This window comes from Lepisosteus oculatus, chromosome 26 (genome assembly GCF_040954835.1).
Source record: "Lepisosteus oculatus isolate fLepOcu1 chromosome 26, fLepOcu1.hap2, whole genome shotgun sequence".
In the NCBI taxonomy this organism is placed as follows: Eukaryota; Metazoa; Chordata; class Actinopteri; order Semionotiformes; family Lepisosteidae; genus Lepisosteus; species Lepisosteus oculatus.
This window is the reverse complement of record NC_090721.1, coordinates 9015098-9035179: the sequence shown is the minus strand read 5'-3', so window position 1 is coordinate 9035179 and position 20082 is coordinate 9015098. Positions and strand designations below refer to the sequence as shown.

Sequence of the window (20082 nt, the reverse complement as noted above, 5' to 3'; positions counted from 1 at the left end):
ATCATTTCATTCGCTTTTTTTGGGGGGGGGGTTTCACGTCTGTCTGTTTGCAGTCCAGCCCAGTGTGTCATATCTTGTCAGTCCATTTCCTTCCTGTTTGTCGGCTTGCTCTTTGTTTGAGGCAGGCCAGAGTTTTCTCTAAACCATTCAGGGGTAAAATTTTAATAGGGGGAGAATGGCCAGAGCTGGGAGCCGGGAGCTAAGCGTCTCCCTCGCTGTTTGGCGGCAGCCCGCTGGTTGTCATGGCACCCGGGCAGTGAAAGCCACCGGTCACATGATCCAAGGGACAGGGGGAGGGCGGGACTCAGTCCCCAGGGGGGACCACACACTGTGGATCATTAGGAAGGTGCTGTCCTGGCAGATGATGACCAGAGGCCAAGAGATCGGGGGGCGGAGGAGGAGTAGCACAGCGGCTCACAGCTGGCCTCCTCCGGCATGCACAGTAGCGCCCTCGTGCTGTTTGCCAACTGCTGAAAAGACACTGCTGGGACACACACGCACAGCCAGTCCATCGCTTATTCCTGCCCGTGCCTTGATTTTCTGTCCAGATACAATTGGGATTCGAATGAAGGCGATGACATGGCAGTGCAAGCAGGTCAGTCTACAGTGTTGTAGGTGCTGTGCTGATTAGGATGCATAGGTGTCAACTGAACGTGAGATAGGATATGAACAAGAGAAGATCTTTCAGCCCATCTAGGCCAGTTTGGTCGTTCGGAATTGACTGATCCATTTCATCCAGCCGTTTCTTAGAAGAAACCAAGATTTCGGCTCCAACAACACGTCTGGTTAGCTTGTTCCAGACCCCCACAGCCCTTAGTGTAAAGAGGTGCCTGCTGTTGTCAGATTGCACCTCCACAAACCTGCTTGAACACCTTTGTCTGTTGGAAGGATCCCCAGGGCACTGTAAGGCCGAGGCGTTGCTGGCGCACACAGTAAAATGCAGCTTTCATTGAATGAAATGAAGAAAGAGTCTTTCCTTTCCTGGGTCCTGGGCAGCGTTTGTTTTCCCTGGACTCTTTGTGAGCCTGTGCTGTGTTGAGGTCCAGATGAAAATGAAGTGGCTGTGAAGGGGGTGGTTTTGGCCCAATGCACAAGGAACAGAAAGAAGTGTCTGAAATGTGTGCATGTTGTTGATGTCAGGCACCATGCTGAATGCCTGTGTGCTCATTTTTGTGTCAGATTATTAATTACATCATTATCATATCTCGATTCTGTGTGGCTAATTCTACCGCTGTGCAGGATCATTCATATGTTCAGATTGCGTTGCAATGAAACTCTTATTTTTGGGAGTCTTCCTTCATGCTCAGCAAGGGGGGGATATGCAGGGGCGCACAAGGAGGAAATGATTTCTTGCAAGCCTGCAATACTTTAGCCACACGGCACTGTCTTTATAAATCTGTTTCTCTGCTTCTGAGCGCGAAATGTCACTTTTCACCTGTATGACAAGCAAAGGCATGCTCCCGATTTCTCAGAAACTGTGAAGAACATAAATGACAAGAATCTGTACTGTAAGAGCATTCCTGAGTCCCACTCCCTAAGTCACGACTATAAAATAGCTGAAACAAAACTGTGCTCCATCATAAATACAAACCGACAGCGGTGCTGACAGCTTCTTCCTGACTGCTTGCGAGGGTCAGAGGTCGAGTGGTGGAAATACTGTATATTCCCTAACGCTGGGATCAGGCCTGCAGGCAGTCCATAGGTGAGCCTTCATGGAGGGATCTTACAGTACTTAATTGTGAGAGGGAAGCACTTTTCACAAGACGATTCTCCTCTGCTCCTTAGAGCATGGTGCCAGTGGCATTGCCTTTCAAAGCAAAGGAGGAAAGAAGCATTTGAATTGCTTAATTTAGGAATGTATTAATTAAAAGCTGCAAAATCCAAACTCTAGGGGTATTATGCTGGTGGGTATGATGATTTTGCCGAGCTGAAAAGCTTTTTAGTGTCTTTATGTGAAAATAAAAGACTGTTATGCACAGTACAGCAATGCACCATACTGAAATGTTTTCTTCCTATATTTTTTCATGAGAAGACGTGACAAGAAAAACCTGCCCTTCTGCAGGAAAGAACTCGTCCCCTTCGTAGTGAGTTCCCAGTGCAAAAGAGGCTAGCAGGAAGTGTCAGTATTTATTAGGCAGTATCATGCTTTATTATTCACTTTGAAATCTGAAACCTTTACAAGCACCCCAATACTTTGTGAATTTAGCTAAGGGAATAACAAATCAATAACTGAGTTGAAAGTTCTGATCACATTATCTAACTTTCCTTGATTAAAGGTGTAGGGACATTCATTGTATATATCCTTTGACCTTACTATATATACTGTAATACCATACAGTTGTATTAGCCAGTGTCTAGACTGTACTGTCAGTGTACTTTTGTTGTTTGTTATTTCTACAAACGTTTGACCTATCATATGACACTGAAACTATGTAATCTTAACAGTTATGCAGAAAATTCAACAGATCATTAATAAAGCATTGATCCCAAGTTGATTTTAAAGGAGTGCACTAGTTATTCTGTCCTGTAATATGAGGATACGTCGTACATACCTTATCTTTGGCCTCTCACATTATATACGTTTCATATTAAATATTATTAAAATCATTCCAGGACAACTATTATTTGCATAAAATGCCTAATCTAGTTGTGTTTACAATGGTTAACTCCGGTAAGCATTTTCCAAATTCCAGATTAAAAATGGGAAATGTTTTGTTTTCGAAAATATCACATTTATTTCTTTACAAAAGAAAACAAATCATCAACACAATCATGCAACAAAAAGAAGAATCACAGTTAAAAAAAAAAAACTGCTACACATCTGAGTTCCTTTGTCTTGGGACTGAGATTCCCACCTTTCCCTTTTCAGTAACTTAGGTGTCCAGCCTCCAGCTGGTTTAGTGCTGCAGGTTGAACTTTAGGGACTGTTCAAAGGCTTGTGCAGTTTCTTACCATGTAGTACAGGCTTTGACTTTTAACAAGCTGATATCACTCATTTCACAGCTTCATAGAACACTTGTGTGCATTGGTACTGCAGTACTTTCACTCTTTGTACATACAAAGATTCAATGGATACCTGCACATCTTCAGTTACTTTTTAAAAAAAATGACTGATCGTGAATGCCCGATTCCTCTTGCTATGACATTCTTGTTGGGCTCCTGTTTCATTCATTGCAAGCGTAACAAAAGGCGACCGGGCTACCTGTGGGAAATGTCTTAGCCTCTTTTTTTTTCCCCCCACGGCCTGTGAAAATATGCACCACACATTACAGTCTCTGTCATTTTTTTGGCTGTGCACTTACATTGAGCAAACAAAGCGCGTGCGGGCGCCCTGGCCGCTGTCTGTGTGCGAGTCTCCTGCGGTCAGTGCATGGGGAGGGACTGCTGGTAGCCGGTGCCTTGCAGGTAGCTGAACTGCCAGGAGAAAGGCAGGGTGGGGGACGCCTCTGGGTAGCTGTCCATGTGGTTGTGGTGGCAGGTGGTCCTCACCCCAAACTGGCAGCCAGTGCCCCCGCCGCTGCTGTAAAAGTTGGGGCTCCGGATGTCGTCTCGGGGGCTTCCGAAGTGTCCGTGTTGCAGGTAGAGGGGGGGCTCCGGGGAGTAGCAGGCGTAGTGGGGCGGGGGGGAGCAGGGCGGGCCCAGGTGGCCGGCCGCGTCGGCGTACAGCTGCTCGGGGGACACCTGGAAGGCCTGGGGGTGCCCCGCGGGCTGCGGGGGAGCGGGGAAGGGCCCCTCCTCCGCCCGGGGGGGCTCGGGCCGGCCGTGGCACTCGGCGTGGCCGCAGGGCCGGCCGGCGGCCGGCTGGGCGCGCAGGAAGACGGACAGCGCGGAGATGCGGTTGATGGCCCGCCGCAGCGTGGCGATCTTGGAGAGCCGCTTGCCGTTCAGGTCGTGCTTGAGGGCCATGCGCAGGGCGTTGAAGGCCTGGTTGTAGTCCAGGATCCTCTTCCTCTCCCGCACGTTGGCGGCCACCCGGCGGGCCTTGGAGCGCACCGGCCGGCTCCTCTTCTTGGCCCTGGCTTCGTCCGGCTCGCTGGGGCAGCTGGAGGAGCTCTCACTGTCCCGGGACGGCTTCCCCGGCGCCCCCCCGGGGGTCTCGCCCTCACGGGCCAGGAGACTCCCCTCCAGCTCCTCTTCGGAAAACTCCGACTCCGTTAGGCTGGCCCGGCTGGTCATGGTGCCACTCCTCTCTCCTGGACTGGGCTGGACTGGGCTGGGATTTCCTCTTGACCTGCGCCTGCAGTTAGCAGCTCTCTGGGATCATGTGCTCCCAGCAGTCAGGAGCCTTCTCTTCTGTGCCTGTACCGCCGAGTGCTCGCCTCTCCTTCCTTTTAAGAGGTGAGCTGCTTTTTAAGGCTGGCCTCTATTGTACCACATGGTACAATTGCCTATAAAGAAAGGTGTACTCTGTGTTTATTAGTGCCCTCCAGGCAAACATGGGAGAACATCAGTTCACTCTTCAGACACGCCCCAAACTTTTTTTTTTGCGACATATGAATTCAGGGCACTGTACAGTTTTGCAAATCTCATTTCAGGTGAGTACGCCATGAATGAAGAGTGATTCGCGCAGCTCTGCTCGCACCCATGTGGAAAAGGGTCCTGGAGGTTTCAGTGAGGCTGAAATATGGTGCCATGAGTGATATGTTGGGAAATATGACTGTGGTGTGAAACTGGCTGCAATATTATTAACTGGACGTTCATGTCAAGGGAAAAGACCAAGCAATACTTTAGCAAATATTAAAAAAGCAATCCAAGATACCTAGGAGATACTCAGTGATCAGACCTCCATTAATATAAAAGTGCCTCTTGAATGGAGAAAAATTAGTCGGGGTGCCAAATTTAACCTTTTATGAGCAACCCCTCTGTTCTGGAATGTGTGTAATGGAGAATGGCTGAGACATGAAATACATTACCTGTAACCTTAAGCTTAATTGGCAGTTATTAGCTTGAAAAATGTCTGCTGTTAGAGTACAGAAAATGGAGGAGTTTAAACGCAAGGATTAAGACAACTCTTAAGAAAAATAAGGATTATGTTTAATTTTGTATGCATAAACTTTTTCAACAATTTGGAAAGCCACTATATAGCTTGTATTGGTTGCATATTTTACATACAAATGATATGATTTAAAAATCTGAAAAGGTATTATAGACCTTCCGGAGCTACCTGTGGTAGCTCAGACAGCAGGGGTGTCTAGCTCCTGCCCGGAAGGTCCCGGGTTCAATCCCAGGTAGGGGCAAGCGATGGAGTTTGCTCTGATTCCTTCCAGATGGCCCCCAGGTCCACTCAGCCTGCTTTCCAAGTGAGTACCGGGGGTTAATCCTTCTGGGGGTGACAGGCTGACCACATCACCTCCACCTCCAGTGTCGGATGGTCAAGAAAAACAGTGGCCCTTCCCCTCCATTCCCCATGGGCCTTGATGGCCTGGAAACGGACCTGCCTACCTATTATAGACCTTATAGAAATTATAGGCTATATATTATAGAAGTTGTAGGTTCTTATAGGTACATACAGTACTATATTTAAAGGGATATTATTGTGTCCCCTCCTGTCATCCATCATCAAGGTTTTTCTTATTGCAAAGTGCAGAACCTGCATCCACAAAACCCGAGTTAATGAAACACATAAACTCCTGTGCTTTCCAGTTGCCTTAAACTGACTTCAGAAAGTCATCTGAAGTGGGAGTTATCGTATTAAACATTTTTTCAGTTCTCTGGTTTCACAAACAAAAACTAGCATGCTTGTTTTATTTCACCTTTAAACACACATTGCACCCAATTTAAAAAGCACGGCAAATATTTTAGAAGATTATGATTCCTAGCCATTAGCACAGTTGAAAAGAAAAAAAGTGAAACTCGAATCTCATCACTTCCTTTTGTTACGAAAGTTCTGGACAGCATCAGTGTCTTCTGAGCTGATCGTGGGAGTCCTGTGAAAAATGGACTCGGGAGACTCATGACAAATTGTAGCTTTATCAGATAACCAAAGTTTTATTAATGTGCTTATACACCTTATACAAAGAGGGGAAAAGAACACTTATCTTGCATGATCTAGACGATAGATTTCTCTACAGCTGCAATTAGCAGCGTCCTATTTGCAGATCACTTCTCTCCTGTAGCTGCTTTGAAGGACAGGATAATTTGGGTGTCTGTTGTTGCAACAGCACCATAAATCAGGCTCAGATCTCCCTCGGGACAAGAACAGACATGGGCCAAGACTTCAAAGGTGGGGAAAAGGAGCAGAAATATTTTACAATTATCACCTGCGATAGCTGTTGGCTTAAGTGATCACCCCTGTGCATTAAATATTTTTTTTTTTCCCTGTGAATGTGAGCTGGTTTGAAGTGAGCGGAACCATTTGTCCAAATTAATAGATTACCATCCTGGCCAAATAAAAGGAACCTGGCTGAGCGTGATTTACTGGGACCAGGGCTGTTCACGAAAGGGTGCCACTTATCTTTTTTTTTTTTAAGATCTGTCATTTTCTTCCCCTTGGAAATTCTTCCGCAGGTTTTTTTTTCCCCCCCGTCCTGTGGCTGAGGGGTATCTTTTATTTTCCTGCCCGTCTTTTTCTCCGTTTTTTTTTGTGTGTGTGAAGCTCTTTGCGTTCAGTGCAGCGGGCAGGGCTGGTGTCCGCTGTCCCGGCTCTCCCTGCGGTGCACGAGTCTGGCCCTTTCTCCACTCGGACTCCAGCGCGGAATCTGCACCAGCGATCGCAAACTCGCGCGGAAAACGAAAATGTTTTGCCAGTACCGTAGTTTCTCTTCCTGTCGGTTTTCGCTCTTCCCAGTGCAGGGCATCGCTGGCTCTGAAGACGGCGATGGAAAGTCAGGGGAGTTCGGATGGAGTGGAGGTGTAGGAACTGAAGAACTAAAAAAAAAAACAGAAAAGCTTCTCTTTCTTCTCATTCTTCTAAGGCACTGTCATTAAATCGGGGATTAGTGCTTTCGGGAACGTTTAAAATAGAATTTACAGCTTCACTCCAAAGAACATGGCTTCAAGCCATTTCAGAGCACCCTGCAATCCAAAGGGCTGATGTTAAACCATTATCTAACAATCAGTGCTCTAATCATGCCCATTGTTGTCCCATTATATGAATAGCGGGTGCAGTTCTCTCCTTTCTGTGGGCTGCAATGAGGCCTAAAATGCCCTGGACACAACATCTCGAGTGGGCTGACAGGATAGCATACTCCTGATTTTATCAGAGGTGGAGGTGCTATTACCCGGGAGGGAGAAAGAGGGATCTCCCATTGAGGACATTGCTTCCTGCCTGGTTAATAGACTGCTTTCGTTTTTATTACACAAAGCACACAGCTGACCATCCAGGCAATTGCAGCGTTCATTGCAGGCATTGCAATTGGGAAGATCATACCTGGAATATAATCAATTAAGACTCACGAGGGAGCCCGGAGCTGCTGAGGAATTGTCTGGAAAAAAAACCAACAACATTTCCTTGCATTTGACTAAATTCCATGCTAATCGCCTCCTGGAGATTGAATTGGTGAGCTGAAGCTTTTATCCAGACAGGGGTGGTCATGCAGTCAGCGGGAAGCTTAGCAGAAGGGCTTGCAATGCTTGGGGCTGCAAGCAACATGAAGTGAAATGTGTGCCTTCAAGACACGAGCACGTATGTGACATGGAAGCCATGCACAAGCCATGCATAACTTTTCAGCTGTGCTCAGGTTTACCTGTATTGAACCTTTATGTGGCCGCAGCACCAGCTCGGGGGTTTTCCCATCTCCTTCTGCCGCAACTGAAACTGTGAAAGATGGTGCTTGTTTCAAACAGAATTCTTACTCCTTTCTCAGCTTTAGTGTCTTTTTGAATTTTTGTTCACTGTTCACAGCAAAGGGCTATAAACATCACTTCAAGAACGTAAGGGTCACAAAGTACTGGCTTCAGCAGCATAGTTGGGCAGCTTGTTTCAGACTCCCACAACCCTTTGTGTAAAGAAGAGCCTCCTGCTCTCGGGTTTAAATGCACTTAAGTACTTATGTTACTGTGTTTGTCTCCTTTCGTTAACACGCTGAAATCTAGGCATTTCTGCTTTTCTTTCTGACGGTTTAGCCTCATCATCTTTGTAGTCGAGTGGCTGTACTCTCACTGGGACGCTGATCATCACCCCTGTGCAGAAGGGTGCACTGTGGCTGTAGGTTCAGGGTTGTGCTTAGTATTAATTGGCTGTAGTTAGGAACCCCTGCAAAGCCTTCAGCAGAGCAGTGATTTTGAATGATCATAAAAGCATCTGGGTATGGAATTGTTCACTGTGTGTTTAAAAACATTTGGCCTGAGAGACAGTACTAAAGCATTTTGCCCTTGAATCTGAAGTGAGAAAGAAAAAAAGATATTTAAAGCCTTAAAATGCGAGGTAGCCTAACCACTGTTTTTGTTTGTTGTAGAATTTGCTCTTAAAACATGGTGTTTTTCCAATTACCATAGCAATTAAAATTCACAAGATGTAATTGGTGCTGGAATGTCTCTAGTCTGACAAGTAAATGATGGTGTGTTTGAATTTCTCGTTACTTGTTGTACAGGATTAAAAAGTTTTAAATGTATCAGAGACGTCAGGCCTTTCGTGATGTTTTTGTTATTGGAAGAATAGCGCAGTGGAATATTAGGAGAACATTACAACATCAGTCTTCCTTTTTGTTCTGCAATTAGAAGATAATTTGTAGGTCGGGTAAAATATACTAGTCCCTGCATTCCGTCATAGCATTTTCACTCTGTAATTTGAAATTAGTTGTACAAACCATAACCTTCGCATGCTAATTATGGGTTGCCTCGTGGGCAGGAGGGGGACAGCATAAATGCAGTTTTAAATAAGCAGATCTTTCCCAGAGAGTTGCTTGCACATAGCAGCTGTGTTCCTAGCTAGCCTAGCCTGAACACAGTAATCCCGGCCCAGTTAGAAACAGAATCACTGCTGGGCCTCATTCAGGACACTAACACTGCTGCCACTTCAGCAGCAGCAAAGGCTGAACCTCAACACTGGAAAATGCGACCTGCCCTCTCCAAATCGTTCTCTTCAAGGGTTAACGCAGCTGTTTTAAAGTTCAAATGTGACCCACCCACACCACATCAGGATCATGAAGGGTTAATGCAGCCAGTGAACAGTTAGCAGGTGACCTGTAGCTCCAAAGTAATTGATTCTGGCTGTTCATCCTGAGTTAATGGAAGACCATCTCTGCAAAATGCAGACAGAAATATTGGCGAGGGGCCACTTAAAGTTTTCTTTCTAAACTAAACTTTCCACTTAAAATTTAATGTCATAATTTTCTTAAAACATTTTTGTCTCATTGCTGTAAGTTCACAAACAGTGAGTGTATCATAATTTAGGGCATATTTTAGACATGCTGTATATTTCATAGAATCTCAGATTTTCTTTGAAATACAAGAAATGGAAACAGAAGTCATTTTAATTTGCTACAGTGGTGTACCCTAACAGTAAACCATTTAAAAAAGCAGGTATTACTCATAACATTAAATTATTATTGTGAGTTAAACTCCAAAATCCCAACTTTGGGAGGTCCAGTGATATATTCCTTGATTGTGCCCTCGTTCAAGGCTTTCAGCTGCTGTGAACAGTGGAGTAGCTTTGCACATTCTGTGAAGCTTTTACGCCTACCTGTGCAGGAAACAAACTATGCAAAAAGCAAAAGGTTGCTGAGTTGGTTTTTTTTTCTTAATTCCACTTGTATAAATTAAGACCAACTCATACAATCCTAACAATGGAGTTACACAGGAAACTGCTGACGTAGTTTGATTGGGCTCTCTGCCACGTTGGGGCACCTTGATGTCATTAAAGCTGATGTCAGAGGAAAAATATGGTGAGGCGTTTACAATACAGTGGCCCAGAGATCTGTGAAAAGTCTAAGAAAAATTAAAGTTATTACATTTTGCCTTATGTTTCTTGTTGTCTTCAGATGTGCTCCTGACACCCTGATCCCTGCAGACTATTGTCATCTGACTGTCATCCCCAGGCACTGCAGACTAGTGCCTGGGGATGACAAACGAGTTTAAATCAATTATTATTATTATCATATCACTTTCTTGGCCATGTACAAGTTCTTGCATTAGGAATTTGTCTTTTCGCGTATCCCAGCTTGCTCTCCATGAGACACACAGACAGGGAGAGACGCTGGGGGTCAGAGCGCAGGGTCAGCCATTTATACGGCGCCCCTGGAGCAGTTGGGGTGAAGGGCCTTGCTCAGGGGCCCAACGGAGTAGGATCCTTAGCCTCCGCACCGCTGTTAATGATTATTATTATCATTATTTATTTATTATTCTTCACTAATAAAAATATTCCAGCAGCCGGTATGCCTGTGTTCCAGGTGGGCACCAGTGGATGCAAACTGGCAACCTTCCAGCCACAGGCGCAGATCCTTAGCCATCGCACCGCCAGTAATTATTATTATTATTATTGTTTATTCTTCACTGATAAAAATACTCCAGCAGCCGGTATGCCTGTGTTCCAGGCGGGCACCAGTGGATGACCATAACCTTGACCCCGGAGCCCGTGTCCTCCCCCAGTCCGGGCGGGGCCCAGCCGCGGGGAAGCTCTCTGGAATGCAGGGGTAATGGAGGGTGCTGAAAACTTCGTTCCTTCGGGAGGGGGGCTCGGGTGAGCTACGACTGTCTCCCTCGCCGTCTGCTGGCCAGGTAATTGCAGGTTGTGCTACTGGGGCTACAAGCGTGGGAACTGGCGGCCCTTGCCGGAGAGCCGGATTCCTCAGCCAGCGCTGGGGGCCAGGCCGAGGGCGCTGGGCGCTCCCAGGGAAAGTGGGGGCTGTGGCTTGGGCTCCACACCCTGGTTTTCTGGTCCTGAGGTCCAGCAGTATCTTTGGGATTTCGCTCTGCGTGAGATCTTAGTTATCTCATTGACGTGTGTACATTTTGCAACTTTTTTATTTTGTTCCCTTTCTTTCCATTTGCGCCCCCAAAAACAACAAGATACAGAGGTGTCTAAAACATACTAGTGGACGTGTTCTTATAGATAGATATCTTGCATTCAATTCTCACGTATGTGTATTTTTACTATAGACAGACATAAAGTCATCACCATTCATTTTAATCATATGACAGCCAAAACCACCTATTAAAACAAAGAATAAAAAACATATACATGTAAGATATACAGGTGGGCTTACTAATTATTACCAATATTCACATAATTACTTTCATATTTCTCTTAAGAAGAACCGTTTTCATATCTATGGTTACTTTTTACAGTTTTTCAAGAAAGATTCGCCCGTATCAATGATTTTGTGCTCTGGGTCTGCAGAGTTCTCAACAGGAATGAGGTGGCGGACTGACCTCTTGTTTGTAGCCATTCTGATGTTCTGACTCTGTTTCTCATAACAGCACACAAGTAACTTTGAAAGCTGCACCGTTTTAGGAGCTGTGAGCATTTATGAATATGCAATCAACATGCGAAAGCAGCAATCCAAGCAGGACCTCACTTGGGGTTTTAAACTCTCTTTAATAAGAGTCCCACCCCTGCCATGAGGGAACAACCTCAGACAACGCGCTTTGGCACTTGTTTATAGGAGGAATCGATTTCTTTGGGAGCTCCTGAAGGGAGGCCTTAGGACCCTGTGCACAAGACTCTCCACATTTCCAGTAGCCGCTGCTACAAATTATCTTTATCTCCCGAAACAGCTAACGCTGTGCAATTACAACCGTCTTCAGGGAAACGAGAGTGCTACCGGTGTAATGTGCAGTAATGCTGCCGTAATTGGCACATTGCTGTTACTGTATGTTTCATGTGGTTTTTGCACAGAGAGACGTGGCTTCATCTGCCCTTCTTTATCTCCAATACAGGAACCCTGCTCCCTGCGCACCTGAGCAGCAGTCCTGTGAGCCCTCTCTACCGTCCAGATCGGAAACGTATAAATCACCCAGCGAGCACAGTCACACCTCACACCTGTAATTATCACATTGATACTGAGCAGCTTCCTAGATTAATTCATAATGGAAAGGATTTCGCATTACAAGTCCATACCGCAGGATTGAGTAATCGGGCCCAGTGTGCAGACAGCCTACTTGAGAGACCGGTGATTTATAGCTGTGCTTCAGCAGATTTATGGCTTTGCATAGAAAGCTCAAAGTGTGTAGTTAGGAGCATTCTAGCCCATTCTTTTGACAGTTGACAAGACAGTAGTAATTATCAGTCGCCATGAATAAATCAAGGCCTTTATTGCACAGTCAGTGACATCCGTGAAGGAATAACAATTTTTAAAGACCGTGCAACCCTCTTAACAACCCTCGCAGAGATTTGTAAAGCTCTAACCCAAGGCCCAGTAATGAGTGGTTGTTAGCTGGTTGTTATTAGAGGTCTGTGCAATATTTTATAGATACATATTTCCACGGGGTAGTTAGTCTAATAAGTAAGCAAGGAGTCTGAGAGTCCAGTCTGCACCCCATGCCTTTCAGTGGTATGTTAATAAGGGCTTTACCAAGAAAAGAAAATTGTTAACACCTCGCTGTGGGTAGCAATTAAAGAGCATTTCCCCTCCAGTGTATGACATTTGTGTGACAATTTCTCCACATTTAAGTAATCATACGGAGGAATTTATAAAACCTGTAAAATCAGAGGAATGTACAATATTGTATATCCTGTATAACCAATATATATTATGAACCTTATATGTATATAACTTTTAATGCAACTTATTTTATTTACTCAGAAACTGTTTTTTTTTCTCTAATTGACCCAATGGTTTGTTGAGATTTTTTTTTTAATTCAGTATGTAACTTAATTTATGACTCTTGCATCATCCATTTAGGCACATGGTCATGCATTTGTATTGTAAACTCTGAGCAAAAATGGGAAGTACTGTACCTGCCTAACTATTAGTGACAAACTGTAGGCAATTGATAATAACGGGTATGAAATGCCCTGGAAAGAAATTGAGTGCTTATTAAAATGTTTACAATAGGAGAAAATAGATCTAATGTTACCAAGGGACCCATGAATCAAGCAACAACCTACACAGTCCCAAGTGGAAAATATGTGTTATAAAGAGCACGCTAGGTTAACATCATGCTGTTACAGCTGGCACTGTCGTGCTGGCTGCTGGCAGTTTGTCTGATGCCAAGCACAGTACTCCTGTGGCAGACCTTTCTTTAAGGGCTCTGTTTATTAATCTGCCACTAGAGGCCAGTAAAGCGCTCTGTTATTGTAAATAGAAACACTGGGCGATAATGAGTCAATTAAGTTATTGGTGAAGGTTTAAAGGGCACATTCTTACATGTTCAGGTGGGTAGCTGCGTCAGCATCTGTAGGCTGCAAAGGAACAAGTAGGTTTATTCCATGCTGAAAAAAAGGGAGAGAAAAAACACGTTTCGGCCGTGGAGCCTTCTTCAGGTGACACCTGAAGAAGGCCCCACGGCTGAAACTTTGTGTTTTCTTTCTTGTTTTTTTCAGCATGGAATAAGCCTATTACTTGTTCTGTTACATTCTTACATGGGTGTGATGAATGGAATGCTGGGGTATATCAAGAGCCTCACAGTGTCGATTAGTGGTTGGGGGCGTTATCAGCCCGGAGAGGCAGTGGTTTAATATTTAAATGTATTATCTGCGGTAGAGTTTCCTGCACCATCCAGTATCATCCATGGTGGCTTTTGACATGTGCAGATTGCTTCAGCCACCTTGTTTAAGAATGGGGTCTGGCACCATCCCTTCGTATCTTAGATGCACTGATCGGTGTCTAAGGAGGAGGCTGTATCCCCAGTCCTTGTGAAAACCATGTCCTTCAGGAATGTGCAACTGAGCTTTCCTAAACAGTCCCTTAACTGAAAAACGCTTTTGCTACATAAAATTGTTTTAAGATTGTTTCAACTGTATGCAGATTTTAACCGTTTTAAATGTTTGCTATGTTACTGTGCCCATATGGGGCTATTTGCGAGAAAACCACCCTTTTCCATTTTAAAATTGTATTTCATATTTTCCTGCTTCACTGAATTACAGTGTGAAACTGCTGCATCAGATAGTGGCTGGTGTGGCACTATGAAAACGAGCATTTTCTTTAGCCCTGAACGAAGACTTCATCAAGCACACAATCTGTTTCTTTTTCTCTTAAACTGCAACGGGATTTTATTTCAGAGCCGCAGACACACGCAAGCTTGCTGTTTATTAACCACATCCTAGCAGCATTTCCAGAAAAACATGCTGCATGTGGCTACAATTTGTTTAAACAAGGGATTAAGGAATCGTGAAAAAGAAGGAGAGATAAACTGCGGATATCAGTCACTCTAATAAATCTATTAATCTAAGAGGCAGTAAATCCATAAGCAAATTTGTTCAAGCTAGTTTGTTTTTCCCTTATTCCCATACTGACTTGGCAGCAGTGCAGCTCCTCTGGCAGTCGGAGTCCCAGCACGATGCCGTCATCTGCTGGGCCGGAGCCCCGTCCTGGGTGGGGAGGATCCCCTGTGGCACACGCCCTGCCCCCCAGCGCGACACCCCATCCCCCCCCCCCCCCGCTGAGTCACGGAGCTGAGGGTGTCTGCTCCCTGCTCTTCCAGCCCATGGAGAGAGCCGTCAGACAGGAGTGGGAGAGAGAGTTCACGGGCTGACTCACACCGCTGTTACTACGCGCACTGTGTCTACCTGTGTGACCCACAGACCTCGCTCTTCCAGAACTGCTGAAGGGACTGGAAGGAAATTCTTCCTCTGCCGCTTCATCATCATCATCATTCTTCTTAGCCATCACTCTCTTGGCCAGCAGCCATATCACTCTATAACTCCCAGCTGGCCGCCCACTGAAGCTCAGCAGGTGTGAGCCTGGTCAGTACCTGGATGGGAGACCTCCTGGGAGAAACTAAGGCTGCTGCTGGAAGAGGTGTTAGTGGGGCCAATAGGGGGCGCTCACCCTGCGGTCCATGTGGGTCCTAATGCCCCAGTATAGTGACGGGGACACTATATTGAAAACAGGCGCCGTCCTTTGGATGAGATGTAAAACCGAGGTCCTGACTCTCTGTGGTCATTAAAAATCCCAGGGCGTTTCTCGAAAAGAGTAGGGGTGTTACCCCGGCATCATGGCCAAATTCCCCCCTGGCCTTTACCAATCATGGCCTCCTAATAATCCCCATCTCTGAACTGGCTTCATCACTCTGCTCTCCTCCCCACTGAGAGCTGGTGTGTGGGGAGAGTACTGGTGCATCATCCAGGTGGGGCTGCACACTGGTGGAGGTGGAGGGGATCCCCATTACCTGTAAACTCTTTGAGCAGAGTGTCCAGAAAAGCGCTATACAAGTGTAAGCAATTATTATTATTAATTGTTCTTCTTCTTATCATAATCTTATGCAGACGGGATGATGACACTCCCATCTATACAGGACATTTATGACAGACGGTGCTTGAGGAAAGCTCCAAGCATCATCAAAGACCCCACACACCCCAGCTACAGACTGTATGACCCTCTACCATCTGGAAAACGGTACCGGGGCATTCGGGCCCGGACTACCAGACTCAGAGACAGTTTTTACCCCGGCACTATCAACCTATTAAACTCCCAGCCTCTCTCGCCTACGATCTACGAGAAGATACGATCTTCTCTCTTTATCAAACCTCAAAAACACATTGAAATCTACTTCTACAGTACTTCACACGACAAGAAGTTCACTCCCCATTTTCTATCCTTAATTTCGTTCTGTTGATGTATGATTTTGCACAACTGTTTTTGTTTTGCACATTACCTGTTACCTGTTGTTTTTCCACATTATCTGTTTTTGTTTAGAGACTGGTTAAAGGATAATGATTTTTTTAATTGCAACACTTTTTATGGTAAGGCCAATTTGTCACCTCTGACGTTCCTCTCAGATCACGTTTTTCTGGACTGGGTTTTTGCGTTGCCAAACACAATGAACAAGTAATAGGTTTATTCCATGCTGAAAAAAAGAAGAAAGAGAACACAACGTTTCGGCCGTGGAGCCTTCTTCAGGTCACAATGAAGGCATGTTTTACTCATCACTTCTGAGCTCAAGACAACCGTCAGCGTTCGTCCCGGCAGATTCCTTTGTGCGGCGACAGCCCCGATCAACTGGCGATGCACAAAGAGATTAAAAGGGAGCTGAAAGAATAATGACAGCGAAATAAACTCAAGCAGGGGGAAAAAAAACGTTGTTGCTGTGGTTTCACCCTGTTTGTCAACACAAGTGCGCGACAGTCCCGACGTGATGCTGACACACAGGCCCATAAATCACCCGGGAATTATCTGCGCTTACATGCGAACTAAGTTATACCGAGTACCACGCCGGCCATAAAAAATTCGCCCCGGGGCGTGGAGCGTTAGTTATACTGCGCTCACATTTTAATACTCAAAACGGAGTGTCAAAACATCGGTTGTTAATCATCGGCGCTGGATGACAAACGATGACGCCGGCTGAGCTCCAGCCTTTCCCCTCCGATGGCAGCTTTTCGCGGGTTTGCGCGCTCTCTCCGCGGCGATGCAGCCCGGGGTGAGCCGCTCGCCCTGCCCTGTAACTCGTGGGGAGGGCGCACGGTTGTTCGTGTTGCGAAACGAGCTGGGCATCGCTTGTGTCTCTCCTCAGGCGGTCTCCGCGTCGCCTTTTCGCCCACGGCGCGATTGGGTTGGCTGGAGCGGCACGGCGGGGACCCTGACTGTTTTAGTTTTCGGGATGCGTGTGTGAAAGGGTTAACGACATTTTGCAGCCCGCTCTGCAGCAACATTAATGTTGTCAAACTTCTGTGTGAATGCTGGAAAAACTGTGAACCAAAGAACAAGGGGCAGTGAGTGATCTGAAGGGATTCAGAAAGGAAATCCTTATTTGTAAGTCTAGAGAGGCACTTCACCCACAGAATAGAATTTAAGAGTGCTAATGGTTTTAGACAGTAGTTTCTTATCGATTGCATTGTTTGGGAGGGTACAGGGTAGCTTTTGTGTCTGTTTTGGGGGTAAAATACGGATTGGGGTTGTCCATATACTGTAGATTACCCCCTTCATTACTGTTCTGGGTCAAAGTCAAGGCATTGCACTTACAAAGGAACTAGTAATAGGTTTATTCCATGCTGAAAAGAGAAGAAAGAATTCTTTTCAGCATGGAATAAACCTATTACTTGTTCCTTTGCAGCCTACGCATGCTGACGCAGCTCCCCACCTGAACTACTTCATTGCACTCACAATGCCATCCACCCAAAATGGTTTAGGCTGGTGTTTGCAAAAGGTTCATTACCAGACATTATAGTGCGTTCTTTTTATAAGTACTGGGCCATACTGGTTATAAGTCTTAACTCGACTGGTTCTGTTCTTTGCCCCTCTGCTCCTGCTGTATTCAGTATCCCCATCCACTGTCTCCTCTCATGTCTCGAGTATTTTGTATTGTTGTTGTTTTCGTTCTGTAAAGCGCTTTGAGAATCCACCTTTAAAGGCGATATACAAGATAAGGTTTTGTTGTATTATTATTATTGTGAAAAATGAAAAGCTGGTTGTTTTTTTTCTCCCGAGCCAGGAATCTGTGCCTCTCCCAGTGCCCTGCGCCGGGTTGGGTGAGACACCACATTCCAGCTGAATGAGAAATGCCTGGGACCAGCCCGAGAAGCCCTGCCGTCAGCGTGGAGCGAGCTCAGCGTTCCTGCAGGCCCTTCCAGGTCCTCTTCGTGCTCAGCGCCAGCCCGACATCGCCAATCCCCAGGCCTAACATTACACTGACTCACAGTGTGCAATTAAAACCTGGAGCTTTTCACTCGGGGATGACATGACTAGACCCCTGATCTCCTGTGATTTATGCTCCTGCTGACACTGTGGCAAATGCCTACATTTGTCAAGAAACAAAAAGCCGCTACATGTCCTGTAGTTACTCCCTGTCAATCCTGGAATGTAAGGAAAAATTCCCCGCGTCCCTCTCTCCCCCCTCCAGCGCCGTTTATTCCTGCTGTCCGGGACCCCTGAGACTCAGATGGGACAAGAATTATACAGGCATCAAGGCTCCCATCCGCCCACACACAACTGCCTGTCTGTGATCTTTCTGTTCACCTGTCTGTCCGTCCATCCGTCATCAGTCTGTGTCCATGTGTCTGTCCGAGTAAAGGAAGGTTCTGCGATGGACACAGGGCTCAGTTTGCTTAAAAGACACCAGGACATTTTTCACCGATCTGTCTGTAATCTCTTTATCCATTTGTCTACCTGTTTGTAACATGCCTTTCCATCTACAGTATCTGCCATCCATCTGTCTGTGATCTGTCTATATGTCCAAACGTCCATCAGACAGTTTCATCATCTTTCTGTGTATCCTGGCTGTCTGTCTGAGAAAGGAAAGGTTCTGTGTTCTGTAAAGGTTCTCACATAGGGCTCAGATGGTTTAAAAGTCATCAGGACATTTTTCAACACTAGTTTTGTCATTTGTTTAGAAAGGTTAACAGCTTTAATAATCATTCCGTATACTTATAAAGCGCTTTTCTGGACACTCCACTCAAAGTGCTTTAATAGTAGTGGACTAGTTTAAAGTGCTATACAGTAATGGGGATCCCCTCCACCACCACCAGTGTGCAGCCCCACCTGGATGATGCACCAGTACTCTCCCCACACACCAGCTCTCAGTGGGGAGGAGAGCAGAATGATAAAGCCAGTTCAGAGATGGGGATTATTAGGAGCCCATGACTGGTAAAGGCCAATGGGAAATTTGGCCAGGACACCAGGGTAACACCCCTACTCTTTTGAAGAAACACACTGGGATTTATAATCCCACAGAGAATCAGGACCTCAGTTTTACGTCTCTTCCTTTTTACAGTATAGTGTCCCCACACAGACCACGGGATGAGCGCCCCCTACTGGCCACACTAACACCTCTTCCAGCAGCAACCTCAGTTTTTTCCTGGAGTCTCGCATCCAGGTACTGGCCAGGCTCACACCTGCTGGGCTTCAGTGGGCTGCTGGAATTGCTTTCTAAAGGCAAAACATTGCTTTCTAAGCAGCTGAGAGAGCTTTATCTGAAACGTCTTAACAAATTATTTCTAATCACTCTGTGCATAACACAACATAATTTTCTTTTTCAGGCATTTCTTTGTTGGAGTTTGGCAACTACTGTAAGGTCTGCCTGTGCTGGACTGTGAAGAACTAGGGATGTGCTGCTGTGTTGCTGTTCCTCAGTCTGGTCGCCCTCAGGTGTGTTCTGCTGCATTTTCAACAAAGGATCCTCCTGTTTAAAGACCATAGAGGGTTTTATTATAATTGTATTATTTAAATGGAATTTTCGTCCCCGCCAATGTAAATATCTGCTTACACAGCACTGCCCTCTAGTGGTTCTTTTAAATACAGTGTATTTAACTGTTGAATGGAAATCTCATCTCCATCACTGCTGCGTATAGGTTTTAGTGTTAATTAATAATAATTAATTTATATTTGCTTACACTTATATAGCGCTTTTCTGGACACTCCATTCAAAGCACTTTACAGGTAATGGGGATCCCCTCCCCCACCACCAGTGTGCAGCCCCACCTGGATGATGTACCAGTACTCTCCCCACACACCAGCTCTCAGTGGGGAGGAGAGCAGAGTGATGAAGCCAGTTCAGAGATGGGGATTATTAGGAGGCCATGATTGGTAAAGGCCAGGGGGAAATTTGGCCAGGACACCAGGGTAACACCCCTACTCTTTTCGAGAAATGCCCACAGAGAGACAGGACCTCAGTTTTTCGTCTCATCTGAAGGACGGCACCTTTTTACAGTATAGTGTCCCCGTCACTATACTGGGGCATTAGGACCCACACAGACCACAGTGTGAGCGCCCCCTACTGGCCCCTCTAATATCTCTTCCAGCAGCAGCCTTAGCTTTCCCAGGAGTCTCCCATCCAGGTACTGACCAGGCTCACACTGCTGAGCTTCAGTGAGTTGCCAGTTGTGAGTTGCAGGGTGATGTGGCTGCTGGCATAATGAAAAAAGGGTCTGGAGTTTCTGGATTTGAATCCAGCCCCTTACTGCCTGACCGCAGACCAGCACACTACACCACAAGCCACAGCGCCGTTTTCTTATCATATTTGAATTTCTTAGCTATATGTGGAGATTTGGAAAGCCAGTGTTAGGACAATGAGAGGAAGCTTAAAAAGCTGCTGACTTAAGAGAATTTG

General features: G+C 45.8%; 1 protein-coding gene and 1 long non-coding RNA gene across 5 annotated transcripts in view; one reads left to right on the top strand and one right to left on the bottom strand.

Moving 5' to 3' along the window:
• The window catches only part of LOC107079909 (uncharacterized), a 228533-nt gene that overhangs the window by 204768 nt on the left and 3683 nt on the right, over positions 1 to 20082 (top strand). For 2 of the 4 annotated variants that reach the window (XR_011183729.1, XR_001480809.2), the window contains exons 3-6: positions 10473 to 10656; positions 11818 to 11922; positions 17470 to 18849; positions 19013 to 19121. This is a non-coding gene — a long non-coding RNA (uncharacterized lncRNA). Of the gene's footprint in view, positions 1 to 10312; positions 10399 to 10472; positions 10657 to 11817; positions 11923 to 17469; positions 18850 to 19012; positions 19122 to 20082 lie in introns of those variants that run through there. The other 2 variants (XR_001480808.2, XR_011183730.1) reach the window with 2 other exon arrangements.
• LOC102688276 (class A basic helix-loop-helix protein 9) lies at positions 2689 to 4312 on the bottom strand. Its single transcript, XM_069184300.1, has one exon. The coding sequence runs from the start codon at positions 4174 to 4176 to the stop codon at positions 3364 to 3366; it is 813 nt and encodes a 270-aa protein (XP_069040401.1). The 5' UTR covers positions 4177 to 4312; the 3' UTR covers positions 2689 to 3363.

Coding starts and splice junctions, on each gene's coding strand:
- LOC102688276 (XM_069184300.1), bottom strand. CDS start 4,176: ATGACCAGCCGGGCCAGCCTAACGGAGTCGGAGTTTTCCGAAGAGGAG.